At 35.0% G+C, this 24,684-nt stretch overlaps 1 protein-coding gene across 4 annotated transcripts in view; it reads left to right on the top strand.

Moving 5' to 3' along the window:
* Positions 1-24,684, top strand: part of LOC120432429 (TGF-beta receptor type-1) — a 132,882-nt gene that overhangs the window by 72,216 nt on the left and 35,982 nt on the right. The window contains exon 4 of one of the 4 annotated variants that reach the window (XM_039597646.2): positions 2,533-2,693. The exons of 2 other annotated variants lie outside the window; for them this stretch is intronic. In XM_039597646.2, coding sequence (XP_039453580.1) covers positions 2,533-2,693 — 161 coding nt within the window. Of the gene's footprint in view, positions 1-2,532; positions 2,694-4,497; positions 4,641-24,684 lie in introns of all 4 variants that reach the window. One more of the 4 variants, XM_039597647.2, reaches the window with a different exon arrangement.

Here is a 24,684-nt window from a genome sequence, read left to right as displayed (position 1 = left end):
TTTTATTTTTGAACATTTTGAAAATATTTTTAATTCGGGGATCGGAAATTTTCTCGATTATTCCATTTTTTTTACATTGAAAATCTGACGTATAGTTGCTTAGATCGTCATTTAAAAATACAACTTAAGTAAATTTATAGGGAATTTTCTCATCTATTCAAGAGATGGTCAAGCCTGATCATGACTTCTACAAATGAAGAAAATCACAATAAAAAAAATTCACAGAAAAAAATCAAAAAGATTCTTATTGCAAATGATTAGAAAACGATGCGCGATACCGAAATTTTTCTCAAATACTTTTCGATAGCAAATCTAAATTTACATCTAAATAAATAAAATATTTTGTTCGACTTTTTCCTTCCACGTTTTTCAAAAATCATAATTTTTTGGGAAAGAATGGCAACACTGTTTGTTTTTTTTTACTTCCACGTTTTTCAAAAATCATAATTTTTGGATAATATGGCAACACTTTCAAATAAATTTCAACCAACTTGTTCCATTGCTCTAAAGATGACATTTTTGTCATTTAAATATATTCAAAAATACGATTTTAAAAATTGCATTTATCTCTGCGGGTTTTTTACCAAAACTTAAAAAAAGTTGTCATCCTTCAAAAATGCACCATTTTTTTTCAAACGAGTATGATATTCACGAACGCTGTGCACAATTTGTGATTGCTTTTCAAGAATTGCTTTATTTTCAAATATAACATTCAAACTTTAAATTCTAACCCCTTTGTGCAAATCTGGACACGAACTAAAAATCTACAGGAAAATTTCACCAGAAACACAATTTTCAACCTTTGAGACAAATTCTTGGAATTACTGATATTTAAAAAAATAATTTAACACTGAAATAGAGAAATTTTCTACGTTTTCACAAATTGACATTTCTTTGTATTTTTTTTTTAATGTGGGTAAAAGTTTGTCCATCTCGAAAAAATCCCCATTCTCCAGTTTTACTTTTTATCTCTACAATCAAATTCCTAAAGCAAGTATTTTTCAACTTTTTATTTTTTATGTTTTCAAATAGTCATAGTAATAGTCAAATTTTGCTTTGGAGTTTAGGGTGGTGAAAAATCTGGATTTAGAGTTATACATTTTTGAAAAAGGATGACTTTCGAAAGGTTATACAACATTTCAAATCTTTAGATGCAAATCCAAATTTGTAATCGAAATTTTAAAACGTACAAGCTAAATGCATTTAAAGGTTAACATTACTGACTAATGTTAATTTAATTAATTGTTTTTCGAATGACGACGTCTCGAAAACTATTGATTCGATTTTCAATGATAAAACTTTAAACTATTCAGAACAACTTTAAAATCAAGTCTCATACTTGAAATTGATACTATTGGAAAATTATCGAATTCCAGGGAAAATATGTAACTATTATTTTAAATTTGAATAAAAAAAACTTTTTCTTTAAATAAAATTGTTGAGTTTATACTGGAAACTGCATACCACCCTAGCCCCAGCTTCAAAACATTCTGCCTCAAAGTGCTAGCAAAACACCGCCATTCCACACCACCATATTTATAGGTAATTTTCCAAACCGCCAAGAAAACATCCTTGCTCAAACCAGGGGATGAAAAAAAAAACGAAAATCCCATCCCCCGCAAGTCCTCCCGGACCGGAAATTGAACTACCGAGCTCTCTCAGTTCGGTTCGATCTCAGCTGTGTTTACATCGTCGTACGCCATCGCCATTCCGGTTATTGTACGCGCCGTGATGATGACATAAGAAACCGTCGTCGCGGCCAATATTGTCAATGTCGAAAAAAACAGCAATAAAAATGTGAGCTTTCTCGGGAATCACATGTGCGGCAGTGGTCTCAATTTGCCTCCAATAACATAAAAAGCGAAGAAGCGGGGTTCGGCTTCATTGACAACCAGCCAGTCATAACAAGACCGGAAGGGAGTGGGGGAAGATTGCTTTCCCACAACACATTAGCTATTGTAAATATGACACCGGCAGGAATGGTATCGGCTATTAACCATTTATCGGAATTGGATCCTTGAGAACAGAGCAGGTCGTCTATTGTCTGGTCCAAATCTGTCAGGTTCGCCGCTTGAAGCTGGGGAAGTCTCTTCTTGTCTTGTGGAAGCCCGTTACTGCGTGACGCTAATTGAAGGTTTGATATGTATGTTTGTTTTGTTCGGGTAATTAACTTTGCAGTTGTCACCTGCGTTGAAGAAGTGGGACCTGAGAATGCAAGAATCGTTGGAGGCATTGGGATATCATGGTATGAAGATCTTAAGATTTGTTTTGAATAAAACTGAAGTCATTGCTAGATATGTTCTGTAATTTTAGACTCATGGTATCATGAACAACATAATGATTACGATGTGAAGATCAAGGAAGGTATAACTTGATGAGCACAATAGTCATGAAAGGGTTCAGAGCATTGTGTAGATCGACCTCAAAGTCTATTATGGATTTGATTTTTAACAGCTCTACAGTTTAACCGTCTAGTTCTCCCTAAACCTCGTCGTACTACTCACCTTACTCAACTCTTCCTCCGGTTTTAAGGTGTCTCCACCGGCGGGACTATCTCGGTCCGTTCACCTGGAACTGGTGCCGCAACCAGAGCCACTCCGGCGCGTCTCCCCTCTCCGCCTCGAGCGATCACTACTGCTGTTACGGGCCCGATCTGTGCAATCGCTTCCTTCAGCCCCAGCTACCGCTTGAAGGTTCGAGCAAGAATTCTTTAGTTTTTTGTGTTTATTTTTTCTTCTTTTTTGTTGTCTAATATCTGTTTTTGAATTGCCGAATATTAACGATTTTTTTGAGTTTTTTTTTTTTGTAATTGTAATGTCATACAGTTTTAGTTACTTACGTTACGCACTCTCGCCGAGTCCACCACCACCAGAACCAAACGATGCGCGTTTTTTGACTAATGTTTTTCTCTCTTTTTATTTACTTTCAAGCAGAACCTATTAACCGAATGTTTTTTGATTTTGATTTCTTACTTGCTTTATACCCCTTCTAACTCCATTCAGCCTTTTGTGTAGACAGAGTTGACGTGCAAAGCTCCCCGTTTTAGAATGATCCTCTTGGTTCTCTCCGCTATCCGAGGTATCGTCAAGTCTCCGGAAATCTGTCCACCCCCAAAAGTGTCTCCTGAAGTCGAAGTATTGGAATCTCTGAAGTGTTAAATTTGTTATACCTGATCAAATGCAATGAAAGAACTACTTGGTATAGTAATCCAGTACGTAACTAGATACAAGATTCATCTAGATCCAGAATGCCTTCGGATCCATGATTCATCTAAATCCTAGATTAATCTTAGTCCAAGATTCATCTAGATCCAGGATGCATCTTGTTCCAGTTTTATCTTGATCCAAGATTCATTTTTTTCCTAGATTTATCTTGATCAAAGATTCATCTTGTTCCTAGATTAATCTTGATGCTAGATTCATCTAAATCCATATAGATAGCATATAGATTCAAGATTCCACTAGATTCAATATTCATCTAGATCCAGGATGCATCTAGATACAAGATTCATCCAGATCCAAGATTCATCTTGTTCCTAGATTTATCTTAATCCAGAATGCATATAGATTCAAGATTCCAATAGATCCAAGGTTCATCTAGATCCTAGATTCATCTAGATCCAGGATGCATCTTGTTCCGAGATTTATCTTGATCCAAGATTCATCTTTCTCCTAGATTTATCTTGATCCAAGATTAATCTTGAGCCTACATTCATCTAAATCCAGAATGCATATAGATTCAAGATTCCACTAGATCCAAGATGCCTCTAGATCCAAGATTCCACTAGATCCAAGATTCATCTAGATCCAAGATTCATCTAGATCCAGGATGCATCTAGATACAAGATTCATCCAGATCCAAGTTTCATATTGTTCCTAGAATTATCTTGATCCAACATTCATCTTGTTTCTAGATTAATCTTGATCCTAGATTCATCTTAATCCAGAATGCATATAGATTCAAGATTCCAATAGATCCAAGATTCATCTAGATCCAGGATGTATCAAGTTCCAAGATTCATCTTGTTGCTAGATTTATCTTGATCCAAAATTTATCTTGTTTCTAGATTTATCTGGTTTCTAGATTTATCTTGATCCTAGATCCAGAATGCATATAGGTTCAAGATTCATCAAGATCCGAGATTATTTTAGATTCCAAATGTTTCGAGTATCAAACGTAAGGTGTACTTTGAAATAGTATTAAGAACGCTTTACCACTGAGAAGGACTTTAATCTGGATACGCGGATTATGCATTTTCAAAACTCAATAGAATGCGATATTGATCCGCAATACTGGAGTACTATACCAAGTATGATCTACCACTTTAAACCTGTAATATCAACCAAATTCAGAACCATACTCATGTAATCCCTTTATCCCTTTTCTCTCTCTTTCTCTGTACCCCCAATCCGAATCTAATCATCCATCATCACTCATAACAATTTGACCATAAACCGCGAAAATCTCCGCAAATCGTGCTCGTGTGTGTTGACACAGCTGCCAGCCCAAGAAGTACGAGCTGGCCGACCGGCTTCCGTTGAGTTGTCTGACCTCGAAGGAGAAGCGCAACTCGTTCACCATCGAGTGCTGTGGCACCGACTTCTGCAACCATAACAAGCTGTTACAGCTTCCGAAACCAGGTACAGCAGCTTCCTTCCTTTCGTTTAGTGCATTATTTTGACAAGAAAGACGCACTCTCTTCTTTTTTCTAAGAACTTCTTTTTATGATTTTGTTTGCAAGCTAAGGTATTAGCTTCGAATGCAAATCTTAATCTTTGTTAGTAATTCGCAAATTTTAATTTCGTTACGTAATTAGATCGCTGTATAGATATTGTTAACCAATTGGCGCATTATGTACTTTCTCTATCACTCCTTATCAGTTTCGAATATCTCTTGTTATGGTATACAGGAATGCTGACCACTATCCACTATCTCTTTGCTATCCTAACTGGTTTGAGTTACCATTCGCCGTCGCATTCCCAGTAATTACTAATTGCTGTAGATTTGAGTCACCTCAAGTTGTTTAATCCATCGTGTAATATAATTTGCAACTCCGTATGATTTCCGCTGTTGTACATAACCTTTTACCTCTTTTATTGGGTTTTTCGTAGGATCTTTATACTTTGTAGTTAGCTCGGTGCTTGGCTCAGTAGGTTTTGGCTCAACTCTGTAAATAACTGCATCTTGATAAATCAACACAATATCACAACTTCCCCGCAGATAATATCACAACAAATTCTCGTTTCAGCAAGAAAAGGTAATCACAACACTTCAAACTTTACAGCGTCATTCCCATTAAAATCCCGCCCATTCGGCTGCATTTTATACCCCGCGCATCAATTCAAATTCGTAAACCTGGTGCGAGATCCACGTCAAATGGTTCATCGCCAATAAAATCCGTCCCTCCGAAGATTTTCTTGGTCCATCGAGACGTTGGATTTCTTTTTTTTTGTTGTGTGCGTCCAAAACCAAGCCATGCCTCAAAAAGCTGATTTCCCACCAAAATTCATAGAATCGTCGTTTCCGTGCCGGTTCTTCGCACGAAAGGACTCGGATGCTTCCTTTCTTTGTGCGATGAGGACGAGTACGGTCGTCTTCCTCTGCGGCTATCCCTTGGTTTGTCAAATTGGGAATTTATCAGATTCAATCTGATTTTATTTAGACTTAAGAATGTTTAAGATCAAAAATCTACCAAAGTTAACGATTTCTCAGGATATAAATCCCAGACTAATCACGATTTCAAGATTAATCTTGAATCATCAATATTTAAGATTAATAAATATTCAAAAACAAAGATTCATCAAGATCAATCTTGATGAATTTTGAATCTGGATGAATCTTGAATCTGGATGAATCTTAAATCTTGATGATTCTTGAATCTTGATGAATCTTGAATCTTGATGAATCTTGAATCTGGATGACTTTTGAATCTTGAAGGATCTTGAATCTAGATGAATCATGAATCTTGATGAATCTTGATTCTTGATGATTCTTGAATCTTGATGAATATTGAATCTAGATGAATTTTAAATCTAGATGAATTTTAAATCTTGATGAATCTTGAATCTAGATGAATCTTAAATCTTGATGAATCTGGAATCTAGATGAATCTTGAATCTTGATGATTCTTGAATCTTGAAGAATCTTGTATATTGATGAATCTTGAATCTTGAAAAATATGAAACTTGATGAATCTTGAATCTAGATAAATCTTGAGCCTAGATGAATCTTAAATCTTGATGATTCTTGAATCTTGATGAATCTTGAATCTTGATGAATCTTGAATCTTGATGAATCTTGAATCTTGAAGGATCTTGAATCTATGATGAATCTTAAATCTTGATGAATCTGGAATCTAGATGAATCTTGAATCTTGATGATTCTTCAATCTTGATGAATCTTGAATCTTGAAGAATCTTGTATCTTGATGAATCTTGAATCTTGAAGAATCTTGAATCTTGAAGAATCTTGAATCTTGAAAAATATGAAACTTGATGAATCTTGAATCTAGATAAATCTTGAGCCTAGATGAATCTTAAATCTTGATGATTCTTGAATCTTGATGAATCTTGAATCTTGACGAATCTTGAATCTTGATGAATCTTGAATCTGGATGACTTTTGAATCTTGAAGGATCTTGAATCTAGATGAATCATGATTCTTGATGATTCTTGATTCTTGATGATTCTTGAATCTTGATGAATCTTGAATCTAGATGAATTTTAAATCTAGATGAATTTTAAATCTTGATGAATCTTGAATCTAGATGAATCTTAAATCTTGATGAATCTTGAATCTTGATGATTTTAAATCTTGATGAATCTGGAATCTAGATGAATCTTGAATCTTGATGATTCTTGAATCTTAAAGAATCTTGAATCTTGAAGAATCTTGTATATTGATGAATCTTGAATCTTGAAAAATATGAAACTTGATGAATCTTGAATCTAGATAAATCTTGAGCCTAGATGAATCTTAAATCTTGATGATTCTTGAATCTTGATGAATCTTGAATCTTGATGAATCTTGAATCTTGATGACTTTTGAATCTTGAAGGATCTTGAATCTAGATGAATCTTAAATCTTGATGAATCTGGAATCTAGATGAATCTTGAATCTTGATGATTCTTCAATCTTGATGAATCTTGAATCTTGATGACTTTTGAATCTTGAAGGATCTTGAATCTAGATGAATCTTAAATCTTGATGAATCTGGAATCTAGATGAATCTTGAATCTTGATGATTCTTGAATCTTGAAGAATCTTGTATATTGATGAATCTTGAATCTTGAAAAATATGAAACTTGATGAATCTTGAATCTAGATAAATCTTGAGCCTAGATTAATCTTAAATCTTGATGATTCTTGAATCTTGATGAATCTTGAATCTTGATGAATCTTGAATCTTGATGAATCTTGAATCTTGATGACTTTTGAATCTTGAAGGATCTTGAATCTAGATGAATCTTAAATTTTGATGAATCTGGAATCTAGATGAATCTTGAATCTTGATGATTCTTCAATCTTGATTAATCTTGAATCTTGAAGAATCTTGTATCTTGATGAATCTTGAATCTTGAAGAATCTTGAATCTTGAAGAATCTTGAATCTTGAAAAATATGAAACTTGATGAATCTTGAATCTAGATAAATCTTGAGCCTAGATGAATCTTAAATCTTGATGATTCTTGAATCTTGATGAATCTTGAATCTTGACGAATCTTGAATCTTGATGAATCTTGAATCTGGATGACTTTTGAATCTTGATGGATCTTGAATCTAGATGAATCATGAATCTTGATGAATCTTGATTCTTGATGATTCTTGATTCTTGATGAATCTTGAATCTTGATGAATCTTGAATCTAGATGAATCTTGAATCTAGATGAATCTTGAATCTAGATGAATCTTGAATCTAGATGAATCTTGAATCTAGATGAATCTTGAATCTAGATGAATCTTGAATCTAGATGAATCTTGAATCTAGATGAATCTTGAATCTAGATGAATCTTGAATCTTGAAGAATCTTGTATATTGATGAATCTTGAAGCTTGAAAAATATGAAACTTGATGAATCTTGAATCTAGATAAATCTTGAGCCTAGATGAATCTTAAATCTTGATGAATCTTGAATCTTGATGATTCTTGAATCTTGATAAATCTTGAATCTTGATGAATCTTGAATCTTGAAGAATCTTGAATCTAGATGTCTTTTGAATCTTGATTCAGGATGAATCTTGAATCTGAATGAATCTTGATGCATCTTGCATCATGATGAATCTGGGATTTATTTGTATGAGTTTATCTGGGTTTATCATGAATCTCAAAGAATCCCTCCAATCAAGGACCCCCCAACTCAAGGGTTCGTCACGTCTTTCCGACTATCCCACCGTATAGTTTAGTTTAGCTCTTCAAGAGAGAAGAAGGATCGCGCGCCTGGGTAGGGTTTCGTCTCGTTTAGTCGAAATGACGCGCTCTACTCTTCTCTGCTGTGTTGCTGGTAGCTGCTGTAAAAACTTAGATAAAATATTAAAATAGCACTAAAATGTTTACGCGAAACCGTGCGCTTCTCAACGAAATGAGCGCGAACGAAAAAAAAAAAGTTGGAAGGAAAAAGGAAGCGAGAGCACTATCCGATTTTCCGACATTTTCCTCTGCCAGTGGGGAAAAGTTTTTCCCACCCCCGTCGAAGTTCAAAGTGAAGCCGCCGTAATGTTGAAAAGGGAAATTGTTGTTTTTCGGAATGGGATTTTGGCGCGGCTTCGTGCAATGTGGTTCGGGGGGTTTTCTAAGATGAAGCTTGTTTGTTACTCTTTTTTTGGGTAAATTGATATTGGGCTTTTTGAGTAACAAGAATGTTGAAGTCAATTTTCCTGTTAGATTCTGAAAAACAAATCGATTTTAAAATCGAAACAGCAACTTTATTTTTATCCCCAAAATCCCAGGAAGCAAAGCTTCCCACTAGAAATACTCTCGCTCGCATTACATCATCGAAATTGGCTCCACCGAACAAAGTGTACAACGACATTTCCACCTGCAAAATTTCCCTCTTCCACGAAGGAACAAACAAGTAGGTATCACACAAAAACCAGTGCCAACCAGAGGGAGTCAGACTCCTCTGAGGTGGGGTGGGTGAACACTCTCAAAATTCCATTAAACCTGGCAGATCGGGAGGCAGAAGTGGTTTACATAACTTGTGGCATATCACCTTGTCAAGAAGGCCATTATTGTCGGGGTCGCGCGCCGGTGTGTAGGTTGGTGGTGGGTTCAGAGTAGTATACCTGTGGCGCTGTTTGCCGCACATAAAGGGCTATGACAGGTCGTCGCATCCCGACGAAAACGGTAATGGTTTCGGTTGCCAGATCGAAAGATATCCTCCGGGTCAGGCATAAAAGGGTGACACAAAAACAGATCGTATTCTGAACTACGACGAGGAGGTGGTAAGGCATAATTTAATGTCTCCATACAATGTCCTCCAACTTTGAGTCCACAGAATATGAGGCCGCCAAGTGGCACACGACGGAGGTAATTTGACACCTCTTTTTTAATTTAATTAACTTCGGGAAATCGCTTTGAGAGGGAGATATTAGGTAGTGGGTTTTGAAAATGACCAATAAATCATAAAAAACTGCATGAACTTCAATTTTGATGAATCTCGATGAATCTTGAATCAGATCAAATCTAGAACCTTGAATCTTGATGAATGAATCTTGATTTTTTATGATTCTTGAATATGATGAATCACGAATCACGATATATTTTGAATCTTGATGAATCTTGAATCATGATGGATCTTGGTAAATCTTAAATCTAGATGAATCTTGAATCTTCTGGAATCTTCATGAATTACGAATCTCGATAAATTTTGAATCTTGAATGATGATGGATCATGAATCTTGGTAAATCTTAAATCTTGATGAATCTCGATAAACTTGAATATTGAATCTTGATTCTTCATGAATCTCGATATATTTTGAATCTTGATGAATCTTGAATCATGATAGATCATGAATCTTGTTAAATCTTAAATCTTGATGAATCTTGAATCTTGATGAATCTTGAATCTTGATGAATCTTGATGTATCCAATATTTGGATACATCTTGAATCTTCTGGAATCTTTACGAATCTTCACGAATAATAAATCTTCATGAATCTTGAATCTTGATGAATCTTGAATCTTGATGAATCTTGAATCTTGATGAATCTTGAATCTTGATGAATCTTGAATCATGATAGATCATGAATCTTGTTAAATCATGAATCTTGTTAAATCATAAATCTTGATGAATCTTGAATCTTGATGAATCTTGAATCTTGATGAATCTTGATGTATCCAATATTTGGATACATCTTGAATCTTCTGGAATCTTTACGAATCTTCACGAATAATAAATCTTCATGAATCTTGAATCTTGATGAATCTTGAATCTTGAATCTTGATGAATCTTGAATCTTGATGAATCTTGAATCTTGATGAATCTTGAATCTTGATGAATCTTGAATCTTGATGAATTTTGAATCATCATGAATCATGAATCTTGATGAATCTTGGATCTTTATGGATCTTAAATCTTGATGAATTTTGAATCTTGATGAATCTTGAATCTGGATGAATCTTGAATCTTCATGAATCATGAATCTTGATGAATCTTGAATCTTCATGAATTACGAATCTCGATAAATTTTGAATCTTGATGAATCTTGAATGATGATGGATCATGAATCTTGGTAAATCTAAAATCTTGATGAATCTCGATAAAACATGAATCATGAATTTTCACGAATCTTGAATCTTGATGAATCTTAATTCTTCATTAATCTTCATAATCTTGAATTTTCTCGAATCTTGAATCTTCATGAATCATGAATCTTGAATCTTCGTGAATCTTGATGAATCTTAAATCTTGAATCTTCATGAATCTTGAATCTTCATGAATCTTGAATCTTCATGGATCTTGAATCTTCGTGAATCTTCAATCTTAAACCTGAATACATCTTGAATCTTGATGAATTCTGGACCAGGATAAGTCCTGAATCTTCGTAAATGTTTCATGACGAGTCTTGCTTTTCAAACAATAACCCATAAATCACACACTTTATTGCTCTTTTGGCAATCATCTCAAAATGAAAACATCAAGGATCCCAAACTCATAGATGACACCACCCCCATCTCCTCGTTGAGAGCCTCGGTATTGTCTTTTGAGATGGTCGTTGGCGTTAAATGGCGCGTGTCCCCATATAAACCACACCATCTCCCAGACCATAGAATGACTGGCAATCCCTGCAGAGCGACCCAAGCGAATTGTCCCCGTCATAGACTCTCTCGGCGATGATAGTAGAGGAGTAGGTGGAGCCATCGCTTTCTTTGTTGGATGGTCGCAATAAACGCCATCGAATTTGACTCCTTTTGAGACGCTAGACGCGGCGAGTCCTTGTGGGGGCAGGGTGGCTGCTTGACTTATCAATTTAAGTCCTTAAAAAACAGCAAACATATATTTAAATTTCTTATTAATCGAATCATTGGATAATCCAATCTTTGGATAATCGAATCTTTGGATAATCGAATTTTTGGATAATCGAATCTTTGGATACTCGAATCTTCGGATAATCGAATCTTTGGATAATCGAATCTTTGGATAATGGAATCTCAGGGTAATCGAATCTTTGAATAATCGAATCTTTCGATAATCGAATCTTCGGATAATCGAATCATTGGATAGTCGAATTTTTGGATAATCTAATCTTTGGATAATTGAATCTTTTGATAATCGATTCATCGGACTCGATTTTTTGGATAATCGAATCTTCGGATAACCGAATCTTTGGATAATGGAATCTTTGGAAAATTGAATCTTTGGATAATCGAATCTTTTGATAATCGAAGCATCGGATAATCGAATCTTTGGAAAATCGAATCTTTGGATAATTGAATCTTTGGATAATCGAATCTTTGGATAACCGAATCTTCGGATAATCGAATCTTTTGATAATCGAAGCTTCGGATAAGCGAATCTTTGAAAAATCGAATCTTTGGATAATCGAATCTTTGATAATCGATTCATTGGAAAAAAAATCTTTGGATAATTGAATCTTTTGATAATCGATTCTTTGGATAATCGAAACATCGGATAATCGAATCTTTCGATAATCGAATCTTTGAATAATCGAATTTTTGGATAATCGAATTTTTGGAAAATCGAATCTTTGGATAATCGAATCTTCGGATAATCGAATCTTTGGATAATCGAATCTTTGGTAAATCGAATGTTTGGATAGACGAATCTTTGGATAATCGATTTTTTGGTTAACCCAAATATTTGGATAACCGAAGCTTCGGATAATCGAATCTTTGGATGATCGAATCTTCGGATAATCGAATCATTGGAGAGTCGAATTTTTGGATAATCGAATCTTTGGAAAATCGGATCTTTGGATAATTGAATCTTTTGATAATCGATTCATCGGATAATCGATTTTTTGGATAATCGAATCATCTGATAATCGAATCTTCGGATAACCGAATCTTTGGATATTCGAATCTTTGGATAATGGAATCTTTGGAAAATTGAATCTTTGGATAATCGTTTTTTTTGACAATCGGAGCTTCGGATAATCGAATCTTTGGATAATCGAATCTTTGGATAATCGAATCTTTGATAATCGATTCTTTGGAAAAAAATCTTTGGATAATTCAATCTTTTGATAATCGATTCTTTGGAAAATCGAAACATCGGATAATCGAATCTTTTGATAATCGAATCTTTGATAATCGATTCTTTGATAATCGAATCTTTGGATAATTGAATCTTTGCCCTATCGAATCTTTGGATAACCGAAACTCGGACAATCGAATCTTTGGATAATCGAGTCTGCGGATAATCGAATCACGATTTTCTTTATTGTCTTGTTTTGGGTCGCGGATTTCAAATAATGTTACCCAAAACTTTTTAGTGATTTGTTAATATTTTGACCATATTGAAAAAATAATTCTCATATAAAAGATTTTGGATTTTTTTCGGAGCACGAAATCAGTAAGAAGCAACCACCCTGCAGCCAACTACTTCGCAGAAGTCTGGCGCTCCCCAAGGAGACCCGAGTCCTCTTGCTAGGAAGTGGGAAATCTGACGGGGACAATATTTTGTGTATAAATAAACATACGCGACACTTTTGTGTGCACATTTCGGAGGAAACCTCCTCGAAACCTTGGCGACTGGGACACCGCCAAGAGATGTGGCAAATGGCTTCTGGCTATTATTATTGGTGGAGCCCGCCGCCGCCGCCGTGAGTCTGCCAAGGCGAATAATGAGCATCGGGATTGACATCCTGGCCGACCCACCACCAGCAACAAGCTCAGCTCAGCTCCGAAGCCATTATTCGAATCAACACTAAATGGGATTTGGTTGGTGTTGTTGTTGTTGTTGTTTGCTGCCGAGAAATAATAATGGTATATGGAGCGAAATTGATCTCTGAAGCCTGGCAGATTTCGTCTACGACGTTGTTTTTCTTCGAAGGCAGTGAATTGGGATCAACTGTTGATTTGTTTGGATATCGGGCCTTTATTACGGTCGACTCCTTCTAATTTAATTTAACAAACGGAAAAACTTTTGAAAATTTAATAAGAAGCCCCCTCCGCTTCCTACCAAGACTGCTCAAATATTTAACAAAGTGAAAATTTGCATAAAACGCTTAAATTCGCTTGCATACATTTATCTGTCGCCAAAGTGGAAAAAAACGCACCACGACGAGGCGAACCTTTATATGCAAATGCCTCCACTCTAAAAACCTGCTGTGTGTCTAGCCAGGTGAACACCAACCAACCAACTAACTAGCATCGCATTTTGGCCAAAGTTTCGGCTCGTCAAACATCGCTTCGAAGTTGGCCAATATGTGGCAAAGTTAGTTGTTGTTGTCTGAAATTTGGCTGCTTCCAGGTGAGCGAATTTCACCAGAATTGGAAAAAAATCTGCTTATCAAAGTTTTGGATACACACGAATAATTTGTTTTGAGGGGATTTTGCGCCCACTTTGAATCTAAATAATATCGGCTGAAAATAGACGTTTTGAGAAGGTTTTTGACGCCACCAACAGAAGCATAACAAAGTTAATGTGCATGGAGAAAAGATGTTTGCAACGCTGTCATAACTCTCAGATAGGGAAACAATCTGAATTGATTCCATTAGACAATGAAATTATATTTTTGGATACGAATTTGTTTTTAAATCTATTTTAAATTTCTCGATGAAGTTATTTGGATTTAAGTTTTTTTTGTGGGTAAAAAAAGCTTATGTAATGTTTGTGGAATCATAAAGTAATTTAAAAAAATATATTGAATTCGATTTAAAATCTAAAAAAAATGAAAATTATGAATTTCTTGTATGCTTATGAACATTAAGGTAGATTGCCAATTTTCAAATTACACAAAAAATTAACAATTAAATTTTTTTATATATTTTAAGGGCAAAAAATCACAACTTTTGAGCCAAAAGTTGAATTTTTAGCTCTTTTCAAATGTTAGTCTCGATTTCAAAATTTGTAAAATATGTTCTTCAAGAAGTTTGAATGAGACTTTAAAAACAGTTTTTTTTTAATTTTTTTTATTTTATTCGCTATATCTCAGCAATCATATCTTCAATGCCTCTTAGGCAATTTTATTGAGAATTATCTGAACCTTTCGAAAAAAATATTTCCAGGAATGGACAATCATGGACACTACCAAGGGTTTCCAGCAAGGCCTCAGACTGGCAAATAATTATTAATAACTTAGATTTTTAGCTAGTAATTCGGTACTTCATTAATTATTTAGTAATTAATGGTAATTACAGTAATTAAAGGGTAATAAAATGAATTATTGAGTATTGAAAGTAATTTATTATATTAAATATTGTAATTGTTTATCAAAACATTGTAATTTTTCTCAATAATCTATTATAACTTCTGTAGAATGCAGTCCATTTTTTTTAAAAGAATTTTTGGAATTGTTGAGTTTTTTTTTTAATTATTTATAGTTTTATTTTCAAAGGGCTACATTAATAAATAATTTTGTTTAGAACTATTAAAAGAAAAAAATTAAAACTTACCAATATTTTTATCAAAAATTAAAGCAATTACGTAATTAAAATAATTAATTAATTTGGCCCAGTAATTTTAGTAATTAATTGGAAAACTAGCAAGTATTAAATGCTTCTGAAACCCTTGGACACTACTTTAAAAAACCGAAAAACGGGGGTTTTTCAGTTTAAATTAAACTTTAAGTGGCTTTTATAAAAAAATTATAAAAATTGGCCAATTTTGTTTTGCCCTTCAAAAATATAAAATTGATATGTTTTTTGTCAAAATTCATTCATAGTCAGCAGAACCGGTCCAATTTTTTTTAAATAATCGAAAAAAAATAATCGTAAATGTATAATAAAATTTGCAATCGATAAGTACTTTTGTGATTTTGTTTTAAGGAAAACTATTTGCAAGTTATTACTATTTTTACGGATTTTTTTTTTCGAAAAATTGACTGTTTTTTCAAATTTCAAAAATTGTGTGCAAAACATAATCCAGAATTTCGAAAAGGGGGAAATTATGAGATATAAGAAAATTTTAAGTGCACTCTCTGTTTCGATAGCCTAATGTTGTCACGATTTTTTTTTGCAATCTTGCTATGTTTTTCGTGATACTTTGGGTCTATTGGACTTATCACAAAACTTATGGAAATTTGGTCGAGTGATTTTCACAAATTCTTTTTGAGAAAGACTGACATTTTTTTTTTTAAATGTGTACAGTCTGGTCAACGAATATATTCTTTGCATTTATTTTATTGTTGAATTTGCCGATGAAGCAAGTTTCGTCAAATCTTTCGTTGAACAACTTGATATTAGCGTCCTCTTGATATAAAGTTTGAATTTTTTTTTTGAAAGATTTTGTTAATTTTTGAAGTCGTAAAAATTACGAAAAACTAATTCACGGTTATGGATCCCATTCTCAAGAAAAATGTCCTTAGTTTTTTTATTTACATTATTTAAATTTTTTAATGACGTGAATATCTTATTTTCCATTAGTAATATTTAATTTAGTTTTTATAATTCAAGTTTGAGCAAGATTTCGAAAGATTTAACATGTGTACACATTCTCTCTAAAATACTCATCCAAAACCTCTTTTAATTTTGCATCTCCTCCTCAAGCGATCAATTCTGGATTGATCCAGCAATTAAACTTCGATAGCTCCCCACGCACAATTTTTTCCCACCCATAAATTTGAGCCGTAATTTCCCCGCAAAGCTTTGCTCCCAAGCAACAACAGAAGAAAAAAACACACAACATTTCACTCAGACATATTTCCATTCCCACGAAACAGCCATCATTTACCGTTGTTATTGGAGGCAATTTGCGTGATAAGCAAGTAGCAAATCCTACATTCGAGAAAAAAATCTGACGAAATACAAAGAAAAAAAAATCCATCCACCAGTCGTCCGAAGGCAGTTGATCCCACAATCGTCGACGGACCGACCCCTGGAAATGGCCAACCGTTAATTAGTTTGTTCGGGGGTGCTTCTGCTAATCGAAGCTTGCCCCAAGGAGTCGTCTCCCTCGCACCACCACCCAACTCGACTCGAAGCAACAAAGAAGCTTTTCTTTGTTGGTGCGTTCAAGTTTTTGCGAGCGGAAAAACTTGTCCTTTTTGGAGGGGGAAGTTTGTGGAAAGCTTTTCCAATTTTACTCTCACTCCCCGCCAAAGAAGGGAATTTTAACCATGCAATGAAGTTGTCCTGGACAGTTTTGCGCCAGAAGAAAGAGTTTGGGTCTTTGTTGTAAGCTGCGATTAACTAAACTGCTCGCAGTATTTTGTGTTGGAAATTGGTTTGAAGTATTTTGGGCAGTAAAAACTGAGGTTAAAATTGTTCTTTTCTTATCAATTATTTGATTAGCAATATAAAGCACCCACCATTTTGCAACAATTTCCGCTGGCGAAGCTCGAAATGCCACTTTTTTATTTGCAATTATCGTGTCAGGTGAAAAAAGAGATAGTCAGCGAGTGCCATTGTCAGCTGCGAAAGTTAGACGCTCCAACTAAGCTACCGGTGTAATGTGGATTACCGGCTCTGCTTTATAATGCTGAGTTGTTATCGACAGCCTGGTAAACAACACAGCGAACAACAGTGGCAAATATTTGTTTAATACGCGCGGGAAGGTAAACATTGATTTTTTTGTATATCTGGAGTGCGCTTGCCGACTATTTAGGTTAGGTACAGGGCAAAGTTCGGTTATGGCATTGTTTTTTTGATAATATCATTAAAAAAATGTTATTGCATTTAATAATACCAATGATGATTTTTCAAAAACTATTGTTTGAAGAGCACTTTTTATAAACTTTACATTTAGTACACAGTAAAAAAAACATGCTAAAATTACATCTAAAAAGGGGTACATCTTTTATGTCAGAAAAAAGCTTTAATTTTACCCCTAATAATGTTTAAATTTACATCTGGCTGACGCTAGGAAAAAATATCTGTATTCCTAAAAAAATATCAAACCGGCGATAGTTATATCTAGCTTACTAAGTCCGCGCCCCAACCCGCACGGCCAACTCGCCGCTGTGAAAACAAGATGATCAAAGCCAATGTACCTCTATGTGTTCCGTACATTGTATACTGTATTTACTGCATATACGGTGCATAGAGGTACATCGGCTTTGATCATCAAGTTTTCACAGCGGCCGTGCAGGTTGGGGCGCGGATTTAGTAAGCTAGATATAACTTTCGCCGGTTTGATATTTTTTTAGGATTACAGATATTTTTTCCCAGCGTCTGCCAGATGTAAATTTACACATTATTAGAGGTAAAATTAAAGCTTTTTTTTGACATAAAAGATGTACCCCTTTTTAGATGTAATTTTACCATTTTTTTTTACTGTGTAGATTTTATATATTTGACGTTTTTTTTTAAATGAAAATCTGGCAACCCTTCTTGTTGCGAGATATTACAACTTCAGTCAAATATCTGAAATTTTATGAATTGATGCATTTATGAAAATGGCTTCGGGCATTATAACATATGAGAAAGAGGAGTTTAAAGAAGTTCTGGACATCTGGGAACACTGTCAAGATATACGGGAGTGAATGTAAAAAAACGAAAAAACGGTGAATGTACCCTTAAGGTCGTAGAAGGTGTCCTTCACTCTTGGGGCAATGACTGTCAATGATGGTTCTGAATTCATTCTTTCTAAAACAAACATGGCCGCCAAATGGCCGATCGGGAATGATGTCTTCCAGAGCCTTAATAAAATCAAAAAACAAAAACTTCCAAGAGATATCGGTTTGTCTTTGAATCTAAAATCATGTTTTTTCCACTTCGTCGGTTTCATAAAAAAAAATCAAGTAAATACAGTCCAGACTCGATTATCCGAAGGCCTTGGCAAAAATTCTCTTCGAATAGGGAAAATATACCCATGTTAAGCCTAATAAGCGGTCGTGATGCTGGATGATCTGGAGTTGAAGTTCACTAAAACCAAGTACACCAACGAGTAGAGCAATTTTTTGTAAATATTTTGTTTATTTTCACTTTAACTAAAAGTTATTATATTCCTTTTACAAGCATTTAAAAAAAATATTTCCCAAATGTATTCCAATCAGTCAACAATGCATTGGGCCACGCCCATTTTCCTATTTTCAGCTTAGTTCTTTTTTCTTCCAGCGCTCTTTTGGGTCTGCTTAGTGCTGCCAAAATTGATGAAATTTTAAGCGAACCTTCACGAAAAGTAACATTTATAGAGAAAATTTCCTGGCATCACTGGCTCACTCCAACAGGCGCTGCTGGTTGTGTTGGTGGCCACCCTTTGTTCTTTATTTGCCTTCGCTTCTCGCTCGGTTTTCTTCAGCATTCGATTGGAAAGGGTTGTCAAAAGACTTGGCGCGTTTGTTTTTTTTATGGCGCTTGCTAATTATTTACATTTTTCGGGATTATTTTTCAAGTGAGTGATTAACTAATGTTCAAAAGAACATGTTGCCGGTAGTTGGAAGCAATTTCATATCTAATGCGCTTTGAAATCGTTAGCGCAAGTGAAAAGATATTGATGGCGACTTTCGTTAAGCTTTCATCTTGCGTGTGGATGTTTGTGCCACCAAAATGATGAGAAATGGTCTCGCAAAATAGAAATTATGATCAAAAGTGCATTAAACTTGATCTTTTTGGCCAGTAAATGGCATAAATTTGCGTGCTTACTTGAGGCGGTGCTGGTAAATTTATAGCCTAAATAGTATTTTTTGAGCATTAATCGAGCATCAAACTCTCCATATGACGAAAATAGGTGTTTGATTAGAAAGGGTATTTTTCCTTTAATTGAATCTTTGGATAGTCGAATCACGAATTTTTTTTTTTCGTTGTCTTATTTTTGATGGTCGAGCTTAAGTAATGATTTAGAATTTTTAAATCCAAGATGGCGGCCAAAAGGGCGATGATAACATATTGAAAAAAAAAATGCATTTTTCAATTTAAAAGGCAATCAAATATTCAAATTTGACTAAATAAGGGTCGTAGAATTCGAATTTAATGTATAGAGCAAGAAAAAAAATATGAAAAATATTTTATTTTGATCATGATTTGATTATCCGATTATCGAACTTCGGATAATCGAGGCTTCGGATCATCGAGTCTGGACTGTATGCTTAATCGAGATTTATTTATTGACTTTGATTTACTCAACGGATGGTTATAAAGAGAAATAAATATTAATTTGACAGTTTATAATTTTATGAAGATTTATCGGCGTTCAAATACCCAGTGTCTGAGTTCATTGAGCTGAATCATCTAAAAAAGAAAAATCTTATCCGATTAGATTCTTTCCAACGGCATAATCGAAATCAACCAAGCGAATACCGTGCGTACTCCGACACCCACTCGCGAGCGCTCGTGCGAGGGTTTTCCGATGCTTCCAGGACGTAAGAAAAACCTCAATTTCCTGACGTCTTAAGGAGAGCATCAGCTTTGTTGTCTTCAGCGCCGAACTCCCCCTCGCACACGAGGGTACGATTTAGAAAGCAGTCAGAATGTTTAATGAGATAATGCCGAGGTGTATCCAATTTGGCATTTTCCGTTTCGAGGACGGCGTCCTTCATCACTTTCATTGTGTTTGGCAGCAGGTGATGGGTGGCAGTGCTGCCAGCGATTTGCGAATCTCTGGCGTCTCTGTTGTCTCTGTTAATTGATAAAGTAGCTCAATATTAATTATAGAGACGTGTCTATCAACCTACACAGCACTCTGAGGTCTGATGAATTGACTGGTCCATTTATGTTGAAAGAGTTTCTTGGCACAACAAAAACAGTACATTAACCATTCTGTTGATTCAAAACGGTGTGGCGCGGCCAGACAATCTAACAACACTGACGACCCTCCCTCGTAGTTATGTCTTCTGAACAATTCTCAAGAGATTCAATTATGGACTTTTTTTTGTCTGTTGCCGATCTGGTTTTGATGTTTTAAAATTACAACATATAATTTTTTGACATCTTCCCCATATTGACATCATCCAACGAGATTTGAACTGGAGCTCTTTGCATGAGAGTCCATACCTTCACCACTGTACCACAAACTCATGGACGCAAAGGTACTCACCGTGTCTAGTTTTTTGTTGTTTTATACGTTTTTTTTTTTTTGAAATCAAAGTTCGGTATAGAAATTGCAAATATTTTGAAGATTAAACTGACAGCTTTAGCATTATAAGACACCAAAATAAATAAGAACAAAGAATTTCTCAAATTTGAAACTTATATAAGCAAACAAATGCTAATACTTGATTGAAATATGCTAAAAAATAACACGATTTAGCAGAGAACTTCTCCTACCTCCTATCTCGTCACAACGCTGTAGACAAAGAGCCCGCTGCTGAACGTGACAGCCGGGGCCCCGGAGCCCGTCTTCTGACGAAGACGATCCGGACAGAGTGAGCTACCTGTTCACCGGTCATCCCAAGAAAACGTGGGAACCGCCCCTTGTCAGGGGCTCTTCCAGGGAAGAAAGAAGCTTGCGCCACCACTTAATTGAATCAACGATTCGTTCGTTTGATAACGGATTCAGATCACATCTTGCCATCGTCATAAAGTTTGGCAAACACACGCGGGCGTCCTGACCGAAAACGGAAGCGAAAAGGGATCCTGCCTGACTGCAAGAAGAAGGGGAGAGGTCGGTACAATTATAGGAATTTAAAATTAGACGCGCTGGAGAAAGTGAGCTCGGGAAAAGTTCGCCCCCCTCTCAGACAGTCAATTTCCGTAATCGTCGTCGTCGTCATAGAGAGGGGGAGAAGTGACTTCGAGTGGCCAACCCCACGGGGAGCCCCGGGAACGGCAGGACTCCTGCTGACAAAGCGACGACTACGGCGGCGGTTAACCTTTGTTGTTTGACTTTTTTCTCCCCGCCATCACACCTTTGCTGTGCTGGAGTAGTAGGGAACGGGAGATACACTTTGACGACCCTTGAACGAAACGGCAGCATTGGAAAAGTTTTTTGCCTTTGGTTGTTGTTGTAGGTTTGATGCTGATGCTGTTTGTTTATGCAAAGCTACATCAACGCAAATGTTGGAATGTTAAGCCGTCTCGATGAAAAGTTTTGCTTCTGAAGACGGATAATATGTGCGTCACGTTTTGAGTTTTGAACTAAAATACATAAAAAATGTTTATTTAACAAACAAAAACATTTGAAAATACTAAAAATCTGTTATTACTTCCACCAAGAAAACTTAATTTGTCACATATTCTGGAAGCTCAATTTGCCACTTAACGGTGCACATCAACCAGAGCTTTTGCACCCAGATTTTTGTTACAGACATTTTAGTATCTTCAAAACTACGGGTACTATCGAAATATTTTTTTATTCATTCCCTAAAGTACTGTCCACAAAGCAATTTACAACAAAGTTTGATTAATTTTACAATCCCGTTATTGCAGGATTGGCTTCGTAAGTTTGACAATTTTGGAATAAGAAGACAACAACTTCCTTCGTTGCTGTGCACCCTTAAGCTGGATACACTCAATGTTTAGATTTGCTTATAATTGGACCATATAAAAAGTTCTGAAATTTTCATTGAAAAAACTTTTGTAATTAATTATTTTATTTAGCTATTTGAAATTCATTTGTTTTACGTTAATTTTTGAATTTTTAATCAAATTTGGCACTTATGCCTTTTGAAACTTTTAATTTAAGAATCGCAGCTAGGAGAAGAAGTAAACTTGAAAAAAAAAGTTTGTGAATTACTTGATATTTTGAAATAAGAACAATTATCCACGAAACAGGGAATGGATTTCATTTGTTTTTTTTATTTGGTCTAAACTTTCTTGGGGGATTTCCTAAGAATCAATGTTGCATCATTAGTCTACGCAAACAAGTCTCTTTACAATTTTGGTAGCATGGAGTCATATATTAACCACGTGGAAACTAACCCATGTGAACAATTGTTTTTACAAAAAAAAATATGTCGCGTGCCTCCAAATTGTCTACGTAGTTTATGGATGTTTCCCATTAAAAAATTGCATATAAATATTCGAAAACCTTCGACAAAGTTCTTGCTATTGGTGTGGACTATTGCGAAAAATATGCATTCTTTAAAAATATTTACCATTCTTTAACTAAACTTTTTATCACAGGAAGTTGAACTTCAAAAATCCGTATTTTTTATTTTTTATGGGATCAAAAATTTCCTATAAATTCATATAAGAAACATTGTAGATAAGTCCTTAGCTTCTGAGATATCAATATTTGAAAATTGATTGCTGTTTGGAAGACAGTTAGACACTTCAATTTATTTGTTTCTTTATATTTCAGTGGCTGTATATCAGAAACAAAAACACTATGTTTCTTAAAAATTATAAGAATTCTCTAAGCTTTCTGAAAAAATAAAATTTGGCGCTCGTGAGAAATATTTGTTAACATCGAAAAACTAGACAATAATTTTTTTTTATGAATTTGGATTTAAAAAAAATCTTTTATTTTTTTTCCTGAAAATAATCATTTTTTCGAAAAGTAATAACTTGTCTGCAAAATGTTTGTCCATTTTTATAGCTTTTTTGAGCCTCTAAAAACATTTATAACAAACGATCATTTAAAAATTTCTATTTTGGTAATCAAAATTTTTTTCATTAAAAGTTAAAAAAATGCATTTTTTTTGGGTTTTCCTAATCAGTAACTAAGAAATTGCCCAAGATCCCAAATCGATCAGGAATTTCCTTCCAGATATACAGATGTTCACTTTTAACATACCATTTTTGTAAGGAAGGCTGCCAAAATTGTATTGAGACTTGTATTTGCAAAAAAAAAAAATATGCAAAAAGGCTTCTTTGTTCTTATACAGTAAAAAACCCGATTTAATCCCACCTGGGGTGAGATAGAGCCTTTCTTACTAAAGAATATAACGATGGTAGAACTTCTTTCAATTCATAACATTGACTTTGTTTAGAAGAAGAAGAAAGTATGATGAAAGCAAAGAATTATAAATGATATGATTTCCAAAAGAAACAAAAAACGCCATTTTCACCAAAAGAATATTTTTAATCGTACATATTCTTAATCAAACAAGCGTTTATGACAAACGCGAGCATAGCAAGCTTCACATGCGCCAGTGACAACGCACACCGCGGTAGGCGCAAAGAAAAACCGAGGTATAAGTGAACCGCGTGTGCCGCACGGTGCAGGGAAGATAGCCATTCAGCTTCTACGAATGTGACAGAGTCAGAGATAGCTATTTTTACAACCGCACCACTACACACTCAATCACGAGTACCTAGGTAGAAAGCCATTGGCGTCGCCAGCATTGAAAACTTTGAAAACGATATAAACGATGAAAAGCTTAGAAAGCTCCTGTTGAAATCCAATGAACCCTGTTAAATAAACTTACGAAATCACGAATAAATTGAGTCTACTTTTAGGCGATTTTTGGAGCCCACGGAAAACAAATAGATTGTAGCCGGATGAATGTCCTATGTCACAAAAGTTTTTAAATAAACATTGGACAGTTATGCAAAAACAAACAGGGCAAAAGAATCCGAAAAGCTACGATATCTTACATGTTGTAGGAAACATCGGTAGACAAGCTACTACAAACGAGTATAAGTCGAGCCAGCAAATATATGCGCCAGCATTCTCGCGCCAGTATTCGAAGCTCAACTTGACAACTTGTCGACTTGGCGACGAAGCGTCGAAAATCGATGAAGTGTGATTTTTTGACGATTTTTCCGATTAAAATTCATGATGAATCGACATATTTACGAAGATGGAAATGACGTCCTGGCTTAAAGTAAAAGCTATACCTTTCTTTAGTAAGAAAGGCAAAAAGTAAATCGTTCTAAAAATTGATCGGGATTGCCGATCGATGTCGAATTTGTTTCAGATGCTCACTCATGGTCTGTACTATGAATGTAGCAAGAAATTTTGAATAAAATCAGAAATGAAAAATGTTGGCGAAGGTCACCAGGTGGGCTTTTACCTTTTTTTAGGGATTTTTTTTCTTATGGTAGGTCAATCGAACGGCTCTAACTCCAGAACCATATTATGAATCTGGATGAAAATTTGGGAGGTTGTAGGGCTCGAAAAATGCAATTTTTGAGATAAATAAAAGATATGAAAATGAAAAAAATTGACCATATTTTCATTTGAAAACTGTGTATTTTGTTGAAAAGTCTGGCCGCATCCGAAAACAGATGGATATTTCG

Source organism: Culex pipiens, chromosome 2 (genome assembly GCF_016801865.2).
Source record: "Culex pipiens pallens isolate TS chromosome 2, TS_CPP_V2, whole genome shotgun sequence".
In the NCBI taxonomy this organism is placed as follows: Eukaryota; Metazoa; Arthropoda; class Insecta; order Diptera; family Culicidae; genus Culex; species Culex pipiens.
The sequence above is the reverse complement of the archived record's forward strand: the minus strand, read 5'-3'. Positions and strand labels throughout refer to the sequence as shown.